Source organism: Anolis carolinensis, chromosome 4 (assembly GCF_035594765.1).
Source record: "Anolis carolinensis isolate JA03-04 chromosome 4, rAnoCar3.1.pri, whole genome shotgun sequence".
NCBI classification, from domain to species: domain Eukaryota; kingdom Metazoa; phylum Chordata; class Lepidosauria; order Squamata; family Dactyloidae; genus Anolis; species Anolis carolinensis.
This window is the reverse complement of record NC_085844.1, coordinates 124,136,142-124,154,350: the sequence shown is the minus strand read 5'-3', so window position 1 is coordinate 124,154,350 and position 18,209 is coordinate 124,136,142. Positions and strand designations below refer to the sequence as shown.

General features: G+C 42.7%; 1 protein-coding gene across 6 annotated transcripts in view; it reads left to right on the top strand.

The window, feature by feature from the left end:
• The window catches only part of cacna1e (calcium voltage-gated channel subunit alpha1 E), a 600,666-nt gene that overhangs the window by 275,421 nt on the left and 307,036 nt on the right, over positions 1-18,209 (top strand). For all 6 annotated transcript variants that reach the window (XR_010005208.1, XM_062977736.1, XM_062977734.1 and 3 more), the window contains one exon: positions 412-551. Coding sequence is in view for 5 of the 6 variants with exons in the window: in XM_062977736.1 (XP_062833806.1) it covers positions 412-551 (140 nt within the window). In the remaining variant the exon portion in view is untranslated. The remainder of the gene's footprint in view (positions 1-411; positions 552-18,209) is intronic.

The following is an 18,209-nucleotide window of genomic DNA, read 5'->3' as shown; positions in this document are numbered from 1 at the left end:
GCTTCTCTCATGTCCCCGCATGAAGCTAGAGCTGACAGAAGGGAGCACACCCTGTCTCGTGGATTCGAACCGCCAACCTTTAGATCAGCAGTTCAACCAGCACAAAGGTTTAACCCATTGAGCCACCACAGCTCCTATCTAGAATTATTGGGATATGTCATATAGTCCCATTGATTCAACAGGACTTACATGCTGCTTACTTTTTGTAGATGGTGCCCTTCAGACTGAAAAGCAGCTCAGAAGAATTTTAGGCTAGTATTTACTTGACATTAAGCCCCTTATTGAATAAAATATATTTGTTTGTACAAATACCCAAGTGTCAAGTCTTGAAATGCAACTAAAGATATTCCATTTCTTCCTGGATATTTGCTGATTCGTTTCTTTGAACTGTTATTTGTTCTTTTCCTGTAGGAGAAGACAGAACCTTATTTCATTGGGATCTTTTGCTTTGAAGCTGGCATTAAAATTGTGGCTTTGGGATTTGTTTTCCATAAGGGCTCCTACCTGCGGAATGGATGGAATGTAATGGATTTCATCGTCGTTCTGAGCGGGTAAGTTCTTGCTATTTTGAAGGGTAAAAGAGGAACCAGGATTCTCGTGAGAATGAACATTGTGAGTGGAAAGAACTTCTCTGGATCCACTCTGTAGGGCAGCACTCCAAACCTATCTATATTGGTAGCAAAGAAAATGAAATGGAAGATATCTCTTATATGACCATCCTGGTATAATTCTTATTACCTTTTTCTTGGATACTTTAAAGCTCCTGCTTCCACTTGAAGCTCTGTTATGTGTACTTTTCTCAAGTGATTATTTGTTTTGAAAGCTTATAGTGACAAATAAATGTAAGCTCTGACCTGAAAGCGTAAAACCTTCTGAAAGCACTCTTTAGTTGTGGGACAAGGCAAGGACATGTGGTAGGCACATCATAGTTGTCTTTGCAGATGTTTTAGTGGTGAGGAGAACGATGATAATAGCAAGAGTGGCAATTTATGCCCCCTGATGTAAATGCTTTTGTGTTTTGCCAAAGACACCCACACATGTCATTGTAGTCATCATGGAGGGTTTTGTTTGTTCAGTGACTGTGATTTTCCAGGATTTCTGAAAGCATAGAGATGAACCTTCTGAGCATACAGCTGCTCTTGAGTGGTTCTGTTTACCAGTCTAATGAATGTTCATATAGAGGATTGCAGAGCCTGCAACCACAATACTGTCCTCCCCATGGATTCATTGCATGGAGAGTTTGGAAAAGGATGAAGGATGAATGAAAGTTGCTTGTGATTTGAAAACTAGAGCTTGATCAAGGTTCCTGTTTGGACTTGGGACCTTATTACACTTGAGGCTTTTGATCCCATTCGCCTCTTCGGGGATGGGGACTGCAAGGTAAGTTGTGTTCTGATAGAACTATCCTCATATTTCTCCCCTTTTCCCCATCTGATGGGAACAGGGCACCAACACTGCTTGTCCCATTTCCCAGATGTGATGGAGAAGGAGAGCAGGTATGTGGGGCACCACAAGGCACCATGCCTGCCAAAAGCTCCAAGTGTGATAAGGTCCTAAATATAGGTTAGTGTGAAGAGGTCCTTAGAAACTACTCTTTGTACCTATGAGTTGTTTAAGGACCTTGTAAAGAAGTGTGTTTTTATTTTGATTTATAGATGTCATGTTTGTTTAATTTCGTTTTAAAAGTCATGTTTAACTATGTTTAAAAGGGTAAGTATTAGTTACCAGTGCGAGGGGGATGGTAGCCAGCTCAGCATTCTGAGGCAGGTTACCATAGCAACGAGGGCGGAGCCAACCGCCGTTTGGAAGAAAAGGAAGGAATGTTTAAAAAACAGTTTAGTCTGTGATTTTAGTCACAGGGAAGACACTGGTTCCAGGTTAGGGATACCAGGGAAACTCAGATCTCTAGTGGTGTTGAATTAAGCAAGTTAGGAGACTTGCTTAGGTTTATTTGTAGAGTCTGAGTAGTAAGGGGAAGTAATCCCAGTTAGATCCAAAGTGATCAGTTCATAACTTTGAAACCATTATCTAAGTGCCTCTAAAGAAGTTACTGTAACCACTACACTCTGTGCCTGAAATAAACTTATTGATTTTCTTTAACATCTAAGCCTCTGTCACATATATTCTAACTTAAGTTATGCTACCATCTAAAGTGAATAAAAAGATTCCTCCTCTGCCTGCCACATCTTTACATTTTGTGTCAGCGATGGGATCTAAAAGGTTTTCCCCCTTGCCTGAAAGAGCCTTAGTCCTGCCGGACTTCTTTACAGACCTCTTCACACTAACCTCTATTTAGGACCTTATCACACTTGGTGCTTTTGACAGGCTTGGTGCCTTGAGGTGTCCCATGTGAAAAAGCGTGATAACAGGAAGTTAGAAAAATCCATCCCTTAGAAGGAAAATTCACTCCTGGAAGAGTTATCATGGGAAAAGGGTGTCTCCACTGAAGCTTAATCACCTATCCATGTTTCCACAACAAGCCATGGTTTTTCAAAATCAAGTTATCACAGGGACAGAAAGTGAGGTGAAATCTTCTGAACAGTCACACAGACAGCAAAACACATATATTTTGGGCTGGAGTCACACTTAAAAAAATCTTCCTGTTTTGATTTGTATGCAAATTCAACTTAAGAACAAACCTACAGAATCAATCTTGTTCATAACCTATACAGCCCACAGAGTCTCCGAGACAGCATTCAGGAAATTGTAGTCCATTTCTTTCTCTAAGCTGTGACTGTATGTGCAGGGAAAACTAGGCTAATTGTGCCTTTCCCCACCCCATGGTGCACTTCACTGCCTTCTTCTATGCTGGTAAAGCTGAAATATATGTTTTCTGGGAACAGAAGAAACAGCGTAGGCTTTTGCGATGCAATCTTTAGCCTTCACCTGATCAACCATCTTGCAAACGAAAGAGCATTAAAGAAAAAGCACCTGTGCCTGGTAATTACTTCACAAGCTGGTATGCTGAATGTTATCTGTTTCTAAGATTTACAGGTTTAGTTGCTCCTGAAGAAATTGCCTGACTCAATATCCATTGAACCTTAATAAAATGTTTCAAGTGCAGTGAGCCTTGGCAGCCACTTGGGTTTCTTTCAGAAATATTAAAAGCTGCAGATGTTTAAGTTCTATTAGATACAATGGCATAATAAAATGATGTCTTTAATATAAATGGCAACTTCAGTATTTGCTTTCTGGATACACACACACAGTAGAGTCTCAATTATCCATCCAACATAAATGGGCCGGCAGAACGTTGGATAAGCGTAAATGTTGTATAATAACGAGGGATTAAGAAAAAGCTTATTAAACGTCAAATTACATTATGATTTTACAAATTAAGCACCACAAACATCATGTTTTACAACAAATCGACAGAAAAAGCAGTCCAGAACATGGTAATGTATATAGTAATTCTGTATTTATGAATTTAGCACCAAAACATCACAATATATTGAAAACATTGACTAAAAAAAAAATTGGCTACTAACCAATTGACTACAAATAAAAACAGAATTGCACAAAATGAACTTACAGTAGCAACATTGTTGGAAATTAAATCCATAAAAAGGTCAGTCCTCCCTGCCTAGAGCAACGGCTGTATATCAGGGTGGGAGTCAAACTGCGTTGGATAATCTAAAATATTGGATTCAGTAGAGTACAGTAGAGTCTCACTTATCCAACACTCACTTATCCAATGTTCTGGATTATCCAACGCATTTTTGTAGTCAATGTTTTCAATATATCGTGATATTTTGGTGCTAAATTCATAAATACAGTAATTACTACATAGCATTACTACGTATTGAACTACTTTTTATGCCAAATTTGTTGTCTAACATGATGTTTTGGTGCTTAATTTGTAAAATCATAACCTAATTTGATGTTTAATAGGTTTTTCCTTAATGCCTCCTTATTATCCAACATATTCGCTTATCCAACATTCTGCCGGCCCGTTTACATTGGATAAGTGAGACTCTACTGTAGTTCAGTAGAGAAAACTGGTTTTCTCTTTAAAAATTCCTTGTGACCACATTTGCAAAGTTGGGGGTTTTTTTTAGGGGCAGAAGAATCCTGTCTGATCCTCAAGAAGTGAGCAAGGTTGGTCCTGGTTCATATTCAGCCAGCTAACCAATGAATACCAGCTATATATCAGAGGCTATATATCAGAGGAAAGAATTGGCATAACCACCTCTGAGTATTTCTTGCTTAAGAAAGCCCTGTGAAATTCATGGGGTTGCCATAAAATGACAAAAGACTCGAAGCTGCATACACGCAGAAGATTATTCATCATCTTTATTTGTATACCGCCCTGTCTCCCCGAAGGGACTCAGGGCGGTTTCCAACATGTAAGGCAAACATTCAATTGCCGGAAAGAAAACCGTACAGACAATACATCGAAATAAACACATTCAACAATATAACACAATTTAATTAACTGAACAAACAAAATATTATCATAAAATACCAAAAACCTGTTTAAGCACGCTAAAAGTAAAAATAAAATATTTTTAAAAAACATTTCATTGTAGCTCCATCAGTAAAAGGTTCAACAAACTAATTACCATACAAGATGAACATGGCCAACTATAACAGGGTTGGGCCAGGGATAGTGCTATCTAGTTACCTAGGGACTGGGTCTAGGGGCTAATCATTCTTGAATTTTTGCTGGAACATCCAGGTTTTCAGATCCTTAAAAAAAGAGGACAGTATTGGAACTTGCCTTATTTCCCTGGGGAGGGTGTTCCAGACGCGGGGGGCCACCACTGAGAAGGTTAAAACCTGCACCTTGAACGGAAACTTTATCAGTAGCCAGTGGAGCTGCTTTAATAGGGGCATCATATGTTCCCTATAATTAGCTCCAGTTAGAAGTCTACAAATTACAAATTCCTCTATAAATTCTACTGAACAAACAGTTTATAGTGAGCCATTTCTCCCCCCTCCCCCAAATGATAAGCATGGCTGTACTACCCCTCTCCCCCATGTCTGCAAACTAACCTGTTTTTCACAGAGGACATGTGCTGTGAATTTTTGTGGCACTTTGGTGTGGTGCAACCCAAAGCTTGATTTGAAATGAGTCATGGTGACGTTAAATGAAGCTTTACTATACTGATTTTTTGTGTGTGTATAAAAAGGGCATCATGTCCGTTTTTAGAGGTTTCCTGGGTTAGTTCTATGTGTTCAATGGAGTTCAATAAAAATAATTGAATAGATAGCCAGCTGGTGGACCACAGTCTACATGTAGAACCAGTGACAGTTTTTTTCTTGTCCATGGTGGCAGAATGTGGAATTGCAGAAAAAAATTACTTTCTGTTTCACTTTCTACATTGGGAATGGGGAATGTGTAGGGCAGGGGTCCCCAAACTAAGGCCCGGGGGCCGGATGCGGTCCTCCAAGGCCATTTACCTGGCCCCCACCCTCAGTTTTAGACTTAGGCTTGCCCAAAGTCTGAAATGACTTGAAGGCACCACAACAACAACAACAATCCTACTTGATTATCTCATTGGCTAGAAGCAGGCCCACACTTCCCACTGAAATCCTGATAAGTTTACAGTATGTTGGTTTAAATTATTTTTATTTTTAAATATTGTATTGTTCTTTCATTTACTAATATTGTAAATGAAATATTGTAAACTAATGATACGGTAATAATATAATATATTATGTATACATATAATATTGATAATAATATTATAATGTAATACAATATAATATTTATTTATTTATTTATTTATTTATTACAGTATTTCTACCCCGCCCTTCTCACCCAATAGGGGACTCAGGGCTGCTAATAATAATAATACAATATAATAATATTAATTATATATTATATATTAACTGTAATATTACTAATAATATTACAGCATAATGGTATAGTAAGGTAAGGATAAAGGTTTCCCCTGACATTAAGTCCAGTCATGTCTGACTCTGGGGGTTGGTGCTAATCTCCAATTCTAAACCAAAGAGCCGGCGTTTTCCGTAGACACCTCCAAGGTCATGTGGCCGGCATGACTGCATGGAGCGCTGTTACCTTCCCGCTGGAGCGGTACCTATTGATCTACTCACATTGGCATGTTTTCGAACTCCTAGGTTAGTAGCTGGAGCTAACAGCGGCCGCTCACGCCGCTCCCGGGGTTTGAACCTGGGACCTTTCGGTCTCCAGCTCAGTGCTTTAACACACTTTGCCACCGGGTCTCCTGGTATAGTACAATATAGTATTATATAATGCTAATATTGTGCTATGCTAATAATATATTGTATGTACATACAACCTGTAAGCCGCCCTGAGTCCCCTTCGGGGTGAGAGAGGGTGGGGTATAATTCGGCCCCTCAACAATCTGAGGGACCATGAATAGGCCCTCCACTTAAAAAGTTTGAGGACCCCTGGTGTAGGGCCACAGATATTGTAGGACTGCAGCTTCCAACAGTCCTAGCTAGCATAGTTTATGATGAAGAATGAGGGGATTTATAACCCAACAACATCTGGAAGTGTTGTTGAAGGCTTTCATGGCTGGAATCACTGAGTTGTTATGCATTTTCCGGGCTGTTTGGCCATGTTCCAGAAGCATTCTCTCCTGATGTTTCGCCCACATATGTGGCAGGCATCCTCAGAGTGCTTCTGGAACATGGCCATACAGCCTGGAAAATACACAACAACCCAACATCTGGAAGGCCACAAGTTTCTCTTTGTACAGTATGGTTTAAAAATTGAAATATTAATTCTTTTGATATTGGTATAAAACATAAATCATTCATATAGGTGTGTGTAACATTTACTGATTGACAGTGTTTTTGTTCTTGCAAGTGTTATTGTGTGGCATAAGACACTTTGGGTGGCTGCCCTGTCTTCTGTAGACAGGCAAAATATGCAATTACCACCTTTGCTCACGGTAGGCACCAGTAATATCTCCCTGCTTCTAGTGCTTCCCGAAAAAGCCCAGAACAAACATTCTTGTTTCCTATGAAAGAAAAACATTGTGTGTGTGTGTTTGACAGAATAATAGGACATGCTTACTGGTGACAAATAGGCAAGTGGAAATCTGGACATTATTCTGGACTATTGAGTCTTCAGCTCCATGTGTATTTAATATTACTCGTAGTATATAATACAAAAAGCTTCAAGGAGTGTCAGCATTGGACATATTTCCCTCTAGTATAAGTGGAGCCATGAGCCTTCATGTCCTGTCTTCTACTGACAAAAAGAATTTTCTGATTTCTCAAACAGCATAGATTTAAAACATAAGTATCCTAAAAGAAAATCGTTAAATTAATTTTATTTTGGGATTAGGACATTCTTTAATTTCCAACCATTTCTATAAGGGCTCTAAACATATGTATGCCATTTAGTACTATATATTGTGTGAAGTAGCATTTTCAGCACTGATGATTATAAAATCAAAATATCAATCAATTCTGGGGGAAAAAAAACTTAAAGATGCTCTGCATCTTGCAGAATCAAATATTTAGCCAATATTTAATTATTTATGAAAAATATAATAAACAAGCACATCCATCTCATTAATGTACAAATTTGCTTTCATCTTTAATAAATGGCTAATGCTATAGACACACACACACACACACACACACACACACACACACAGCTTGTGCAACCGTTTCGGTGTCCCGGATTTTGGTGGTGGTCCTGTTCCATTTTTCAGGAGCCTCCCGAATTTGGGAGGACAGAAATGCATTTTTGGTCTGGGAAACCAAAAGATTTGTTTTCTATCCGGCCCATTATGGGAGGAACTTCCCAGGCTCCCCTTCCTGTCATTTTAGGCATTGTTTGTCCTTATATCCTTCATTAAGACCTGGATTAAAAGGATCAGAGTTAAGATACCACTCTTTCTGCAATCCTTTCCCTTCTGTCTTTAGAAGAGACTGGGTTTAATGCTTAGTTAAAACTGTTTCTACTCTAGAGGAGACAGGCACTGTAAGTGCACGTGGTGCTCTCTCCCTGCAGCACACAGCTTTCCAAGGCATTTTAAGAAGGCTTCCCCACTTCCCTGGGAAGGAAGAGCAACCGACCTGGAAGTATCCTACCCTAGTCTTACTTTTAAAAACCCTCTCTTTTCTCTTGATTTGCAGGCCCTGGAGTGATGCCTTTCCTTCCCTCACGCTTCAATCTCCTTTCTGCTTTGGGTTAAATGCTTAGTAGTTAAAGCTGTTTCTACTCTAGAGGAAATATGTGTTGCAGGTGCGCGTGGTGCTCTCTCCCTGCAGCATGCAGCTTTCCAAGGCATTTTAAGAACGCTTCCCCACTTCCCTGGGAAGGAAGAGCTATCCTACCCTGGGTTTCCTTTAAAAAGCCCTCTTTTTTGCTTCATTTCCAGGTTCTAGAATGGTGCCCCCCCATGCTTTTCCTTCCACTGGCTGTCTCTTTCCCACATTCCACTTGTAACTGAAGATAGCCGGTTTTCAACAGCTACTGTTCTGTTGTGGCTAAAACATGGAGGCTGTGCCCTTGCCATTATGGCCATACAAGCTGGACCAGCTGGATTAGCTGAAGGGAAGCAGCCAAATTGAATTTGTTCACAAGCCTAATACACACACATACACAACAAAGAATGTTTTAAAATTAAAATCTTTATTATTTATTATCTATAAATGTTTGTATACTTATTTTATACCCCTCATAAATACCCAGGGCTGCGTAAAAATCTCTTGGGCTAAAAGGGATTGCGAGTGGAAAAGATCTAAGAAGTCCTGCTTTAAAGGAGGTATATCCATGGACTTGATGGGAGATCATAGAATCATAGAGTTGGAAGAGACCTCATGAGCCTTCCAGTCCAACCCCCTGCCAAGAAGCACCCCTGACAGATGGCCATCCAGCCTCTGCTAAAAAGCCTCCAAAAAAGGAGCCTCCACCACAGCCCAGGGTAGAGAGTTCCACTGCCGAACAGGTCTCACAGTGAGGAAGTTCTTCCTGATGTTCAGGTGGAATCTCCTTTCCTGTAGTTTGAAGCCATTGTTCCGCATCCTAGTCTGCAGGGCAGCAGAAAACAAGCTTGCTCCTTCCTCCCTATGACCTCACCTCACATATTTGTACATGGCTATCATGTCTCCTCTCAGCCTTCTCTTCTGCAGGCTAAACATGCCTAGCTCTTTAAGCCGCTTCTCATAGGGCTTGTTCTCCAGACCTTTGAACATTTTAGTTACCCTTCTCTGGACGTATTCCAGCTTGTCAACATCTCCCTTCAATTGCGATGCCCAGAATTGGACACAGTATTCCAGGTGTGGTCTGACCAAGGCAGAACAGAGGAGTAGCATGACTATCCTGTGTCTAGATCCTGTTTAAGTGTCATCAGTGCAACATACTCCCAAAGATTCTCTTTCCCATCTCATTGCATGAACAATGTGCAAGAAATTAACATTGAGTCAACTGTAGCGAAGTGTTTTCAATCACAATTCAAGACTGTATTATAGGAGAATGAAGATGTTACCTCAAGGTAGTTGCCCCCTTCTGCCCTTGTTCCGATTACAGGCTTTCCATTCTCTGCTCTGTGGTCTCGCTTATTTGTTTCTGTTATTAGTCAACCTTTCACCAGCTGGATTCTCATAGAATTAACCAGACTTAGGACCTTATCAGATGCAGAATGAGCATCTTCTCCCCGCTTCTCTCCTCTGCCGGCACAGAGTCCCCGGAGCCCATCATATGAAGCAGGGCTACTTCTGGCTGGATTTTGTGGGGCTCCGTGCTGGCAACGTTTCACACTTGACTCCTAATTGAAGAACAGAAGATTACTCAAAGAGGAAGTGAGATAGATGGAGAAACATCATGGGAAGGGAGACCACGGATCCTAACGGGAGGTAACAGAGCCTGATGGCTCCCTCCGCTGCCCCAAGATTTCCTCCTCTGCCCCCATTTTACCCCTGTTTGTCTGATAATGTCCTTCTTGCCCTTCTTAATACCTGTGTTATGTTAGAGATTTCGATCACCTAGTGGCTGAGCTTGGTTCTGCAAGATACAGACAGATTTGAGTTTATTTAATCATTGCATTAAAAAGAGATCCAGTAACCCTAAGATCTACTTAAAATTCATGCCGAATTCTAGTGTGTGATATCTGTTTTGCTACTACTGTAACATATTTCAAATACTAATTAAACTAGCTCTGTTTTTTATATTAGTTTTACAGTAGAGTCTCACTTATCCAAGCCTCGCTTATCCAAGCTTCTGGATAATCCAAGCCATTTTTGTAGTCAATGTTTTCAATATATCGTGATATTTTGGTGCTAAATTCATAAATACAGTAATTACAACATAACATTACTGCGTATTGCACTACATTTTCTGTTAAATTTGTTGTATAACATGATGTTTTGCTGCTTAATTTGTAAAATCATAACCTAATTTGATGTTTAATAGGTTTTTCCTTAATCCCTCCTTATTATCCAAGATATTCGCTTATCCAAGCTTCTGCCGGCCCGTTTAGCTTGGATAAGTGAGACTCTACTGTAATTCCATCTATTTCCAATGCACACATATTCATCTACAGTGTTCCCTTGCTACTTCGCGGTTCGCTTTTCGTGCCCTCACTGTTTTGTGGGTTTTCAATAAATATTAATGTACACATTTATCGCGGTATTTTCGCTGTTTCACAAGTTTTATTAAGGTTTATTAAGTGAAACAGGGTTGTGGAAGGGGAGGAGGGAGAAAGAAAGGGAGAGGGCATGAGAGTACCATTTCAAGCAAGGGGGAGAATATTGTTTCTTCTTTGTGGTAATTCCAAAAAAGGTATTCCACAAGCAGCACAGAACTGGTCAGACTTTGCAACAAAATCATTAGCAACCACTAAGGAGGATCAAATATGGGAAAGCATTAGTTTCTAATTAGCATAATTATCAACATTAGAAAGTTGCTTATTAAGCATATGTGCTGCCTTAGCATTCATTGTCTGTGGGAAATGGAACACTATATTGCAGTTGACTTTAATTGCTATCCTTTACTTCCAATCGCAGCAGGGGAAATATCTGAGGAATGAATGGTTCTGAAAAAATCAGATTTTTATCTGGAGTAGGAGGTGGTCTTTTAGCAGTCTGAGAAGCTGGAGGTGACAGTGTTACACTATCCCATTGCATCTAAAAAGATCTCAGATAGTATAGCAGTTTTTTTTTAAAAAAAGCTGTCAGATTAAATCATATCTCACATCAGACATGAGGTCACTGTGTAGCCATAGGAAATCTGCAACCTCACTGCCTAAACCAGGTAATACAAGGGTTATGGCAAAGGGCAAGATCCTCTCCAGCTACTTCACCTCTTAATCTGCAGTTGTTTTCCTACTTCCAACCAGGACAGATCACACAAGATCAGGAGGAGTCTCAGATGCCTAAATCTTGGTATAGAGGGATTGTGACAAAGAAAATGTAAAGGGTGGGTGGAGGGAGACAGCAAAGAAAATAGGGAGAGTTGCAGGAGGCATGGTTTCCAGGGAAATGAGGCAGAACAGAGCTCAGAGAGAGCATGTGGCAGGTCAACATACAAATTGTAGCATGATCCATTTGCAATGGTTGCAAGCATTTCCAATAAGAGAAAATCAATCTGTGATGGTGCCCCAGGGAACTTTCTCTTGCAATTGCCTTGGGATTTGTTTCACAAGCGCAGGGATAGGAATCAAATGATTCAAAAGAACAGACTCGAGAAAGATATACATTAACATTTGATTTATTTACAGGGTTGTTGTATGTCTTTCGGGCTGTGTGGCCATGTTCCAGAAGTATTCTCTCCTGACATTTCGCCCACATCTATGGCAGGCATCCTCAGAGGTTGTGAGGTATGGATAAACTAAGTAAGCCACACCCTGCCACACCCTGGACCAGGGGTCCCCAAACTTTTTAAACGGGGGGCCAGTTCACGGTCCCTCAGACCATTGGAGGGCCGGATTATAGGGGTTTTTTTTAAACTATGAACAAATTCCTATGCACACTGCATATATCTTATTTTCAAGTAAAAAACAAACAAAAACGAACAAATACAGCCTCCATGTTAATAATAATAATCATCATCATCATCATCATCATAAAAATAATAAGGAGGGTTGGAAGAGACCCCTTGGGCCATCTACTCCAACCCCCTTCTGTTTTTGTCCACGCCATAATCAAAGCACCCCTGACAGATAGCCATCCTATAATAATAATAATAATAATAATAATAATAATAATAATAATAATGTAATAAACATGGTTGGAAGAGACTCCTTCAGCCATCTAGTCCAACCCCCCTTCTGCTTTTGTGCACCAAAACATAAAGAACCCCTGACCAACAACAACAACAACAATAATCACCGTTGGAAGAGATTGCTAGCCTTCAAGAAAAATGAATCCACAACAGGGCTGCAGAGTATTCTTTCAGTTATTCACATTGGAATGACTGACGAGGGAGAGAGGCACATGCGGACTCCCTGCTTGTCTTGCCTTGTCTCCCTGCTTGTCTCCTCGGCGGCGGCGGGGGGGGGAGGTGCATGCGAGGTGAGGAAAAGGCGTGCGCCTTTCTCTCCTCGCTCGCCCGGCACGCACCTTTCCCGCTGCATTCCTCAGTGGCAGGGGCGGGAAAGCTGCCCACAGGGCAAGGGAGGAAAGGTGAAGGCCTTTTACTCACCCTGTGTGTATCTTCCTCGGCGGCAGCAGCGGGAAAGCTGCCCGCGGGGCGAGGAAAAGGCTTGCACCTTTCTCTCCTCTCTCGCCCAGCACGCACCTTTCCCGCTGCCCTCCTCGGTGGCGGCGGCGGGAAAGCTGCCCGTGGGGCGAGGGAGGAAAGGTGCAGGCCTTTTCCTGACCCTATGTGCGTCTTCCTCGGCAGCGGCAGCGGGAAAACTGCCCATGGGGCGAGGGAGGAAAGGCGCAGGCCTTTTTCTTGCCCTGTGTGCATCTTCCTTGGCAGCAGCAAGCTGCCCACGGGGCTAGGAAAAGGCGTGTGCCTTTCTCTCTCTCGACCAACACACACCTTTCCCACTGTCTTCCTCGGCAGCAGCGGCAGGAAAGCTGCCCACGGGGCGAGGGAGGAAAGGCGCTGGCCTTTTACTCGCCCCATGTGCACCTTCCTTGGCGGCGGCGGGAAAGGTGCGTGTGGGCCGGGGAGGAGAGAAATGTGCATGCGCGGGCCGGATAAATGGCTCTGGCGGGCCGCATCTGGCCCGCGGGCCGTAGTTTGGGGACCCCTGCCCTGGACTCTACACAGATATATATTCTTTCCTTTCCTTACTGAGTTTATCCATACCTCATGTTAGTCCCTTTTGAAATGGGACATCAAACCAGCATGCAGTAAGACCCCATCTACACTGCCATATAAAATCCAGAAACTAGATGGCCATATCTGCTTTGAACTGGATTATATGACAGTGTAGACTTATATAATCCAGTTCAAAGCAGCTAATGTGGATTATCTGATTTGATAATCTGAATTATATGGCAGTGTACAAGGGGCCAAAGATAGTTTAAGTGCTGCAGGGAAAACAAATAGCTCTGTGCCCCAGTGCTTTGTCTCCACTGTGTCCCTTCCCCATAGCATTTGACAGAGTTTGCTGCCTCATTGTGCCTAATGGTATAAGCCCACTGTAAAAGTACAGACTGTGCTGCCGTTGTTTATCCAGTTTTTAAGTGAACAAATAATTGTTGTTTCATAAGAACCAACTTGCCTTCTAGCAGCATTCCCAAAAGAACTGCAATTGGCTCTAGCTTGTTTTGCCAACTGCTGGTTGTATGTACCAAGCACCTGATGAAATTCCCTTTTCCAAACAACTGGTAAAGTACAAGAGCTATGTCCCTTTGTGCAGTTTTCTACCATAAGAAAAATTACTATACCAAGACAAGGGTAGAGTAAAAAGACTGCTAACCAAATCAAGAGACCAAACATTCTGCTTCAACTAATCAGTTAAAGATAAGTTGGCACATTATCAAAACCTTCATAGTAGTGTTTTTATTGTACTCAAGAAAATATATTTATTTAAAAATAAGAGATCAAACGTTTTTTCATTATCTGAAAGGAAAGATGGTTTTCATTATTGTCTTTTTATTCAGTCTTTAACACCAATGCAGAAGAATCAAATTTGCCTTAAAAATAAGTGTATTTTTGCATGAGTCCAGCATCATATAGTAGTTTGAGTGTTGGATTATGACTCTGGAGACCAGAGTTCAAATCCTTGCTTGGCCATGAAAACCAACTGTGTTACTTTGGGCAAGTTACATTCCTTCAGCCTCAGAGGAAGGCAAGGACAAACCACCTGTGAACAAATTTTGCCAAAAAACCCATGTGACAGATACCTTAGAGTCACCATGGGTCAGAAATTGGAAGGCAAACAACAAATATCAACTTAGAGTTCCAGTGAAAAGGTTGCTCTTGTTCTTAAAATCTATGCAGCCCAGCCCAATGTAGGGTAAAGGTAAATGTTTCCCCTGACATTAAGTCTAGTCATGTTCAACCTTTGGGGTTGGTGCTCATCTCCATGTCTAAGCCGAAGAGCCGGTGTTGTCCGTATACACCTCCAAGGTCATATGGCCGGCATGACTGCGTGGAGGGCCAAATAAACTTTCCGATTAGTTGTTTGCTTTTGTGGCTTTTGGTTGTAATGCTTTCAGTTCATTTCCAGTTGTCTTAATGTCAGCTCACCACAGCCGCTCCTGAATGAACACACAAGACTCTCTGTGATATCACCAGAAACTTTTACTGTAGGAAACATGAACATCAGAAAAGCCAAGAATGGGATACTACGGCCAACCCTCCTTTATATACCCTCCCCCTCATTTGAACAGTCTCTTCCCGCTCAGTAAAACCCCGCGCAAATTCCCCGCCAAGTCCAGCAGCCGTTTCTTCTCCAAGTCCTGAGCCGCAGGTGTCTTATCAATGTCAGTGACCCTGAAACTCAGAGCCACATCCAGGCTCTAGTAGCAGGGTTCTGACATGGCGTCCTCCTCCCCTTCATCCTGGAAGGAAAAGATTAAACACAACTATTGTTCTCCGCCGTCCAGAGTTCCTTTATACTTTTTTAACAGGCTGCAATGGAATACCGGGTGTATCTTTCCTAGGTCCTTGGGTAGCCTCAGCTCATAGGTCACTTCGTTTATTCTTTTTGCTACCCTGAATGGTCCTATATAGCGTGGAGCCAATTTCTTGGATGGGAATCCCAATTTTAGGTTTTTTGTGCTCAGCCAAACCAGATCTCCTTCGCCCAATTTGTCCCCCTCTCGGCGCCTACGATCCGCAAAGAGCTTGTACTTCTTTTGTGTTTCCCGCAATGCCTCTACCACGGTTTGCCACCCTTGCTTGATTTTGGCCGGCCATTCCTCGTCGGTCTGGCCCTCCCCTTCCTTCCACTCGGGTAGCCTGGGGAAAGGTGCCACCTCCTGTCCGTATACTATTTCGAATGGGGCACGACCTGTGGCCGAATGTACGGCCCCGTTAAAAGCCATCTCAGCAAACGGTAGAAGGTCCGCCCAATCATCCTGTCTATAATTGGTGTACATCCTTAAAAATTGGCACAGTGTCTGTTGGGTACGTTCGACCCCCCCGTTGGTCGCGGGATGAAAGGCCGAGCTCAGGTTCCTTTCTGCTCCTAACAGCTGTAAGAATTTTCCCCAAAATTTTGCAGTAAATTGGACTCCCCGGTCGCTAATTATTTTGTCGGGACACCCATGTAGGCGATATACATGCTTCACATACAAATCAGCAAGTTTTTCAGCTGAAGGGAGTTTTGGCAGGGCCACAAAGTGTGCCTGTTTTGAGAATAGGTCCAATATTGTCCAAATGTATCTGTGGCCTCTGCTGGGGGGTAGTTTGCCTACAAAATCCATGGCTACGCATTCCCATGGCCTCATGGGCTCCACCACCTTCTGCAATAGCCCCTGGGGCTTCCCCGGTGGTGTTTTTCCCTCTGCACATAATTCACACTGCGTGACGTACCCCCTGGCGTCTTTCCTCATTCCGGGCCACCAGCATTGTCTGGCCAACAGTTTAATAGTCCTGGTGGGGCCTAGATGACCCGCACCTTTGTTATCATGGTACTTCCTTAACATTTCTCGTCTTAAACATTCAGGGATATACAATTTCTTATTTACAAACACCAAATCCCCACACAATTCTCCCTTTTCTTTGTTAGTTTGTAACCATTTGTCCATTCCATACGCTCGCTTCAACTCTTCCTCCCATATTTCTCCTCCCCCCGTGGAAATGGCAGTACGTTTGTTTTCTTTGGCCGCTTGTGCTCGAGTTAGTACTGCCAGGCCCCATTGCTTATCTAGGAATAGGCTCCCTTCAGATTCCTGAATTCCTCCCCCGTGCTGAGGCATCCGAGAGAGAGCGTCAGCGAGTATGTTATGTTTCCCCTGGAAGAATCTGAGTCTGAAATCAAAACTGCTGAAATATTGGGCCCATCTAATTTGCTTCGCTGATAGTTTACGAGGGGATCTTAGATACTGTAAATTTCTATGATCAGTCCACACCTCAAACGGTGTTCCACTTCCTTCCAGAAAGTGTCTCCAGCACTCTAGTGCTTTTAGAATAGCTAAGGCTTCTCTCTCCCAAATTGGCCAGTTTTTTTCTGTATCGCTAAACTTTTTTGACAGATAGCCACATGGCTTCAGGTTCCCCCCCTCGTCTTTCTGTAGCAGAACTGCCCCATATGCCCGGTCTGATGCATCGCAATGTAATACAAAGGCTTTAGACATATCAGGGTGCTGTAGGACAGGCTCCTCAGTAAAACGCTTTTTAAGGGCTTCGAAAGCTTCCTGGCATTCTATTGTCCATGTCAGTTTGGCCCCTGGGGCCTTCACTTTGGCTGTTTCTCCCCTGCCTTTAGTCTTTAACAAATCCGTTAATGGCAAAGTGAGGCGCGCAAAGTCCTTGATAAATGTTCTATAGAAGTTTGCGAACCCTAGGAAGGATTGCAGCTGCTTCCGTGTTTTGGGGGCTTCCCACCCCCTCACGTCTTCTACCTTCGCAGGGTCCATCGCCACTCCCTGGGAGGAAATCCTATACCCCAGAAAGTCTATCTGGTCTTTATTGAACTCGCACTTGGCAAGCTTCGCATACAGTTTTGCTTCTCTCAACTTTTGTAGGACTTCCCTGACTAGTTCTATGTGTTGCTCCTTAGTCCGAGATATTATCAATATGTCATCTAAAAAAACAAAGACCCCCTTGTACAACAATGGATGCAACACTTCGTTGATTAATTGCATGAACGCGGCACCTCCGCCGCACAAACCGAAGGGGAGCACACGATAATTGAATAATCCGAATGCACAGGAGAAGGCCGTCTTCCACCTGTCCTCTGGTTTGATCTGCAATTTATGGTACGCTTCAATTAAGTCCAATTTAGTGAATATCTGTCCCTCCGATAACTGGGCGATCAAGTCCTTCACTAAGGGTAGGGGGTATTTATTTACAGAACTGATTGCATTCAGGCCCCTGTAGTCAATGCAGAGCCTCAGCGTTTGGTCCTTTTTCCGCCTGAACAACACAGGCGCCCCTAGAGGGGAATTTGAAGGCTCTATGAAACCCCTCGCTAGGTTTTTATCAATGTATTTTCTCAGTTCCTCCTTTTCCCTAGCCGACATTGGGTATATTTTTGCCTTGGGAAGCTCTGCTCCTGGGACTAGCTCTATCTTCACTTCAACTCTCCGCTTCGGTGGGAAACTGTCTGCTTCCTTCTCATCAAATACGTCCACAAAATCCCGATACTCTGGGGGTAATTTATCTGCCAGTTCTGCTATCCTGATAGAGTCTTCCTCCCCCCTTTTCCCCGGCTCTCTCTCCACTTCCTGGCTCCCTTCTTCCAACTTCATCCTGAAGATCATGCTCTTATCCTCCCAGTTGATTTGCGGGTTGGCCTGCCCCAGCCATGGCATGCCTAGTATAACATTATAGCTGGCTATTTGTGATATCACAAATGACACCTTTCCTTCCCAACTCCCTATCTTACACTTTACATCTTCGGCACTGTACTTAGCTAATGATCCCGATGCTGTGGATCCGTCCAACTGCGAGAAAGCTATTGGGGATTCTAGGTTCGTTCTTTCGCATCCCAATCCCTCGGCTAATTCAGGGGAGATGATGTTCCTGGAACATCCACAATCCACAAATGCTTTGCAGGTTGCTTGTTTGCTGCCACTTTCAAGCTGAATGGGGACCACTATCATGGCTTTGTCCTGACTTACCAACCCCCCCGAGTGGTGCCTCATCGGTGGTTCTTCCTCGGCGCGTTTCCCTGCCACGGCTCTTGGTT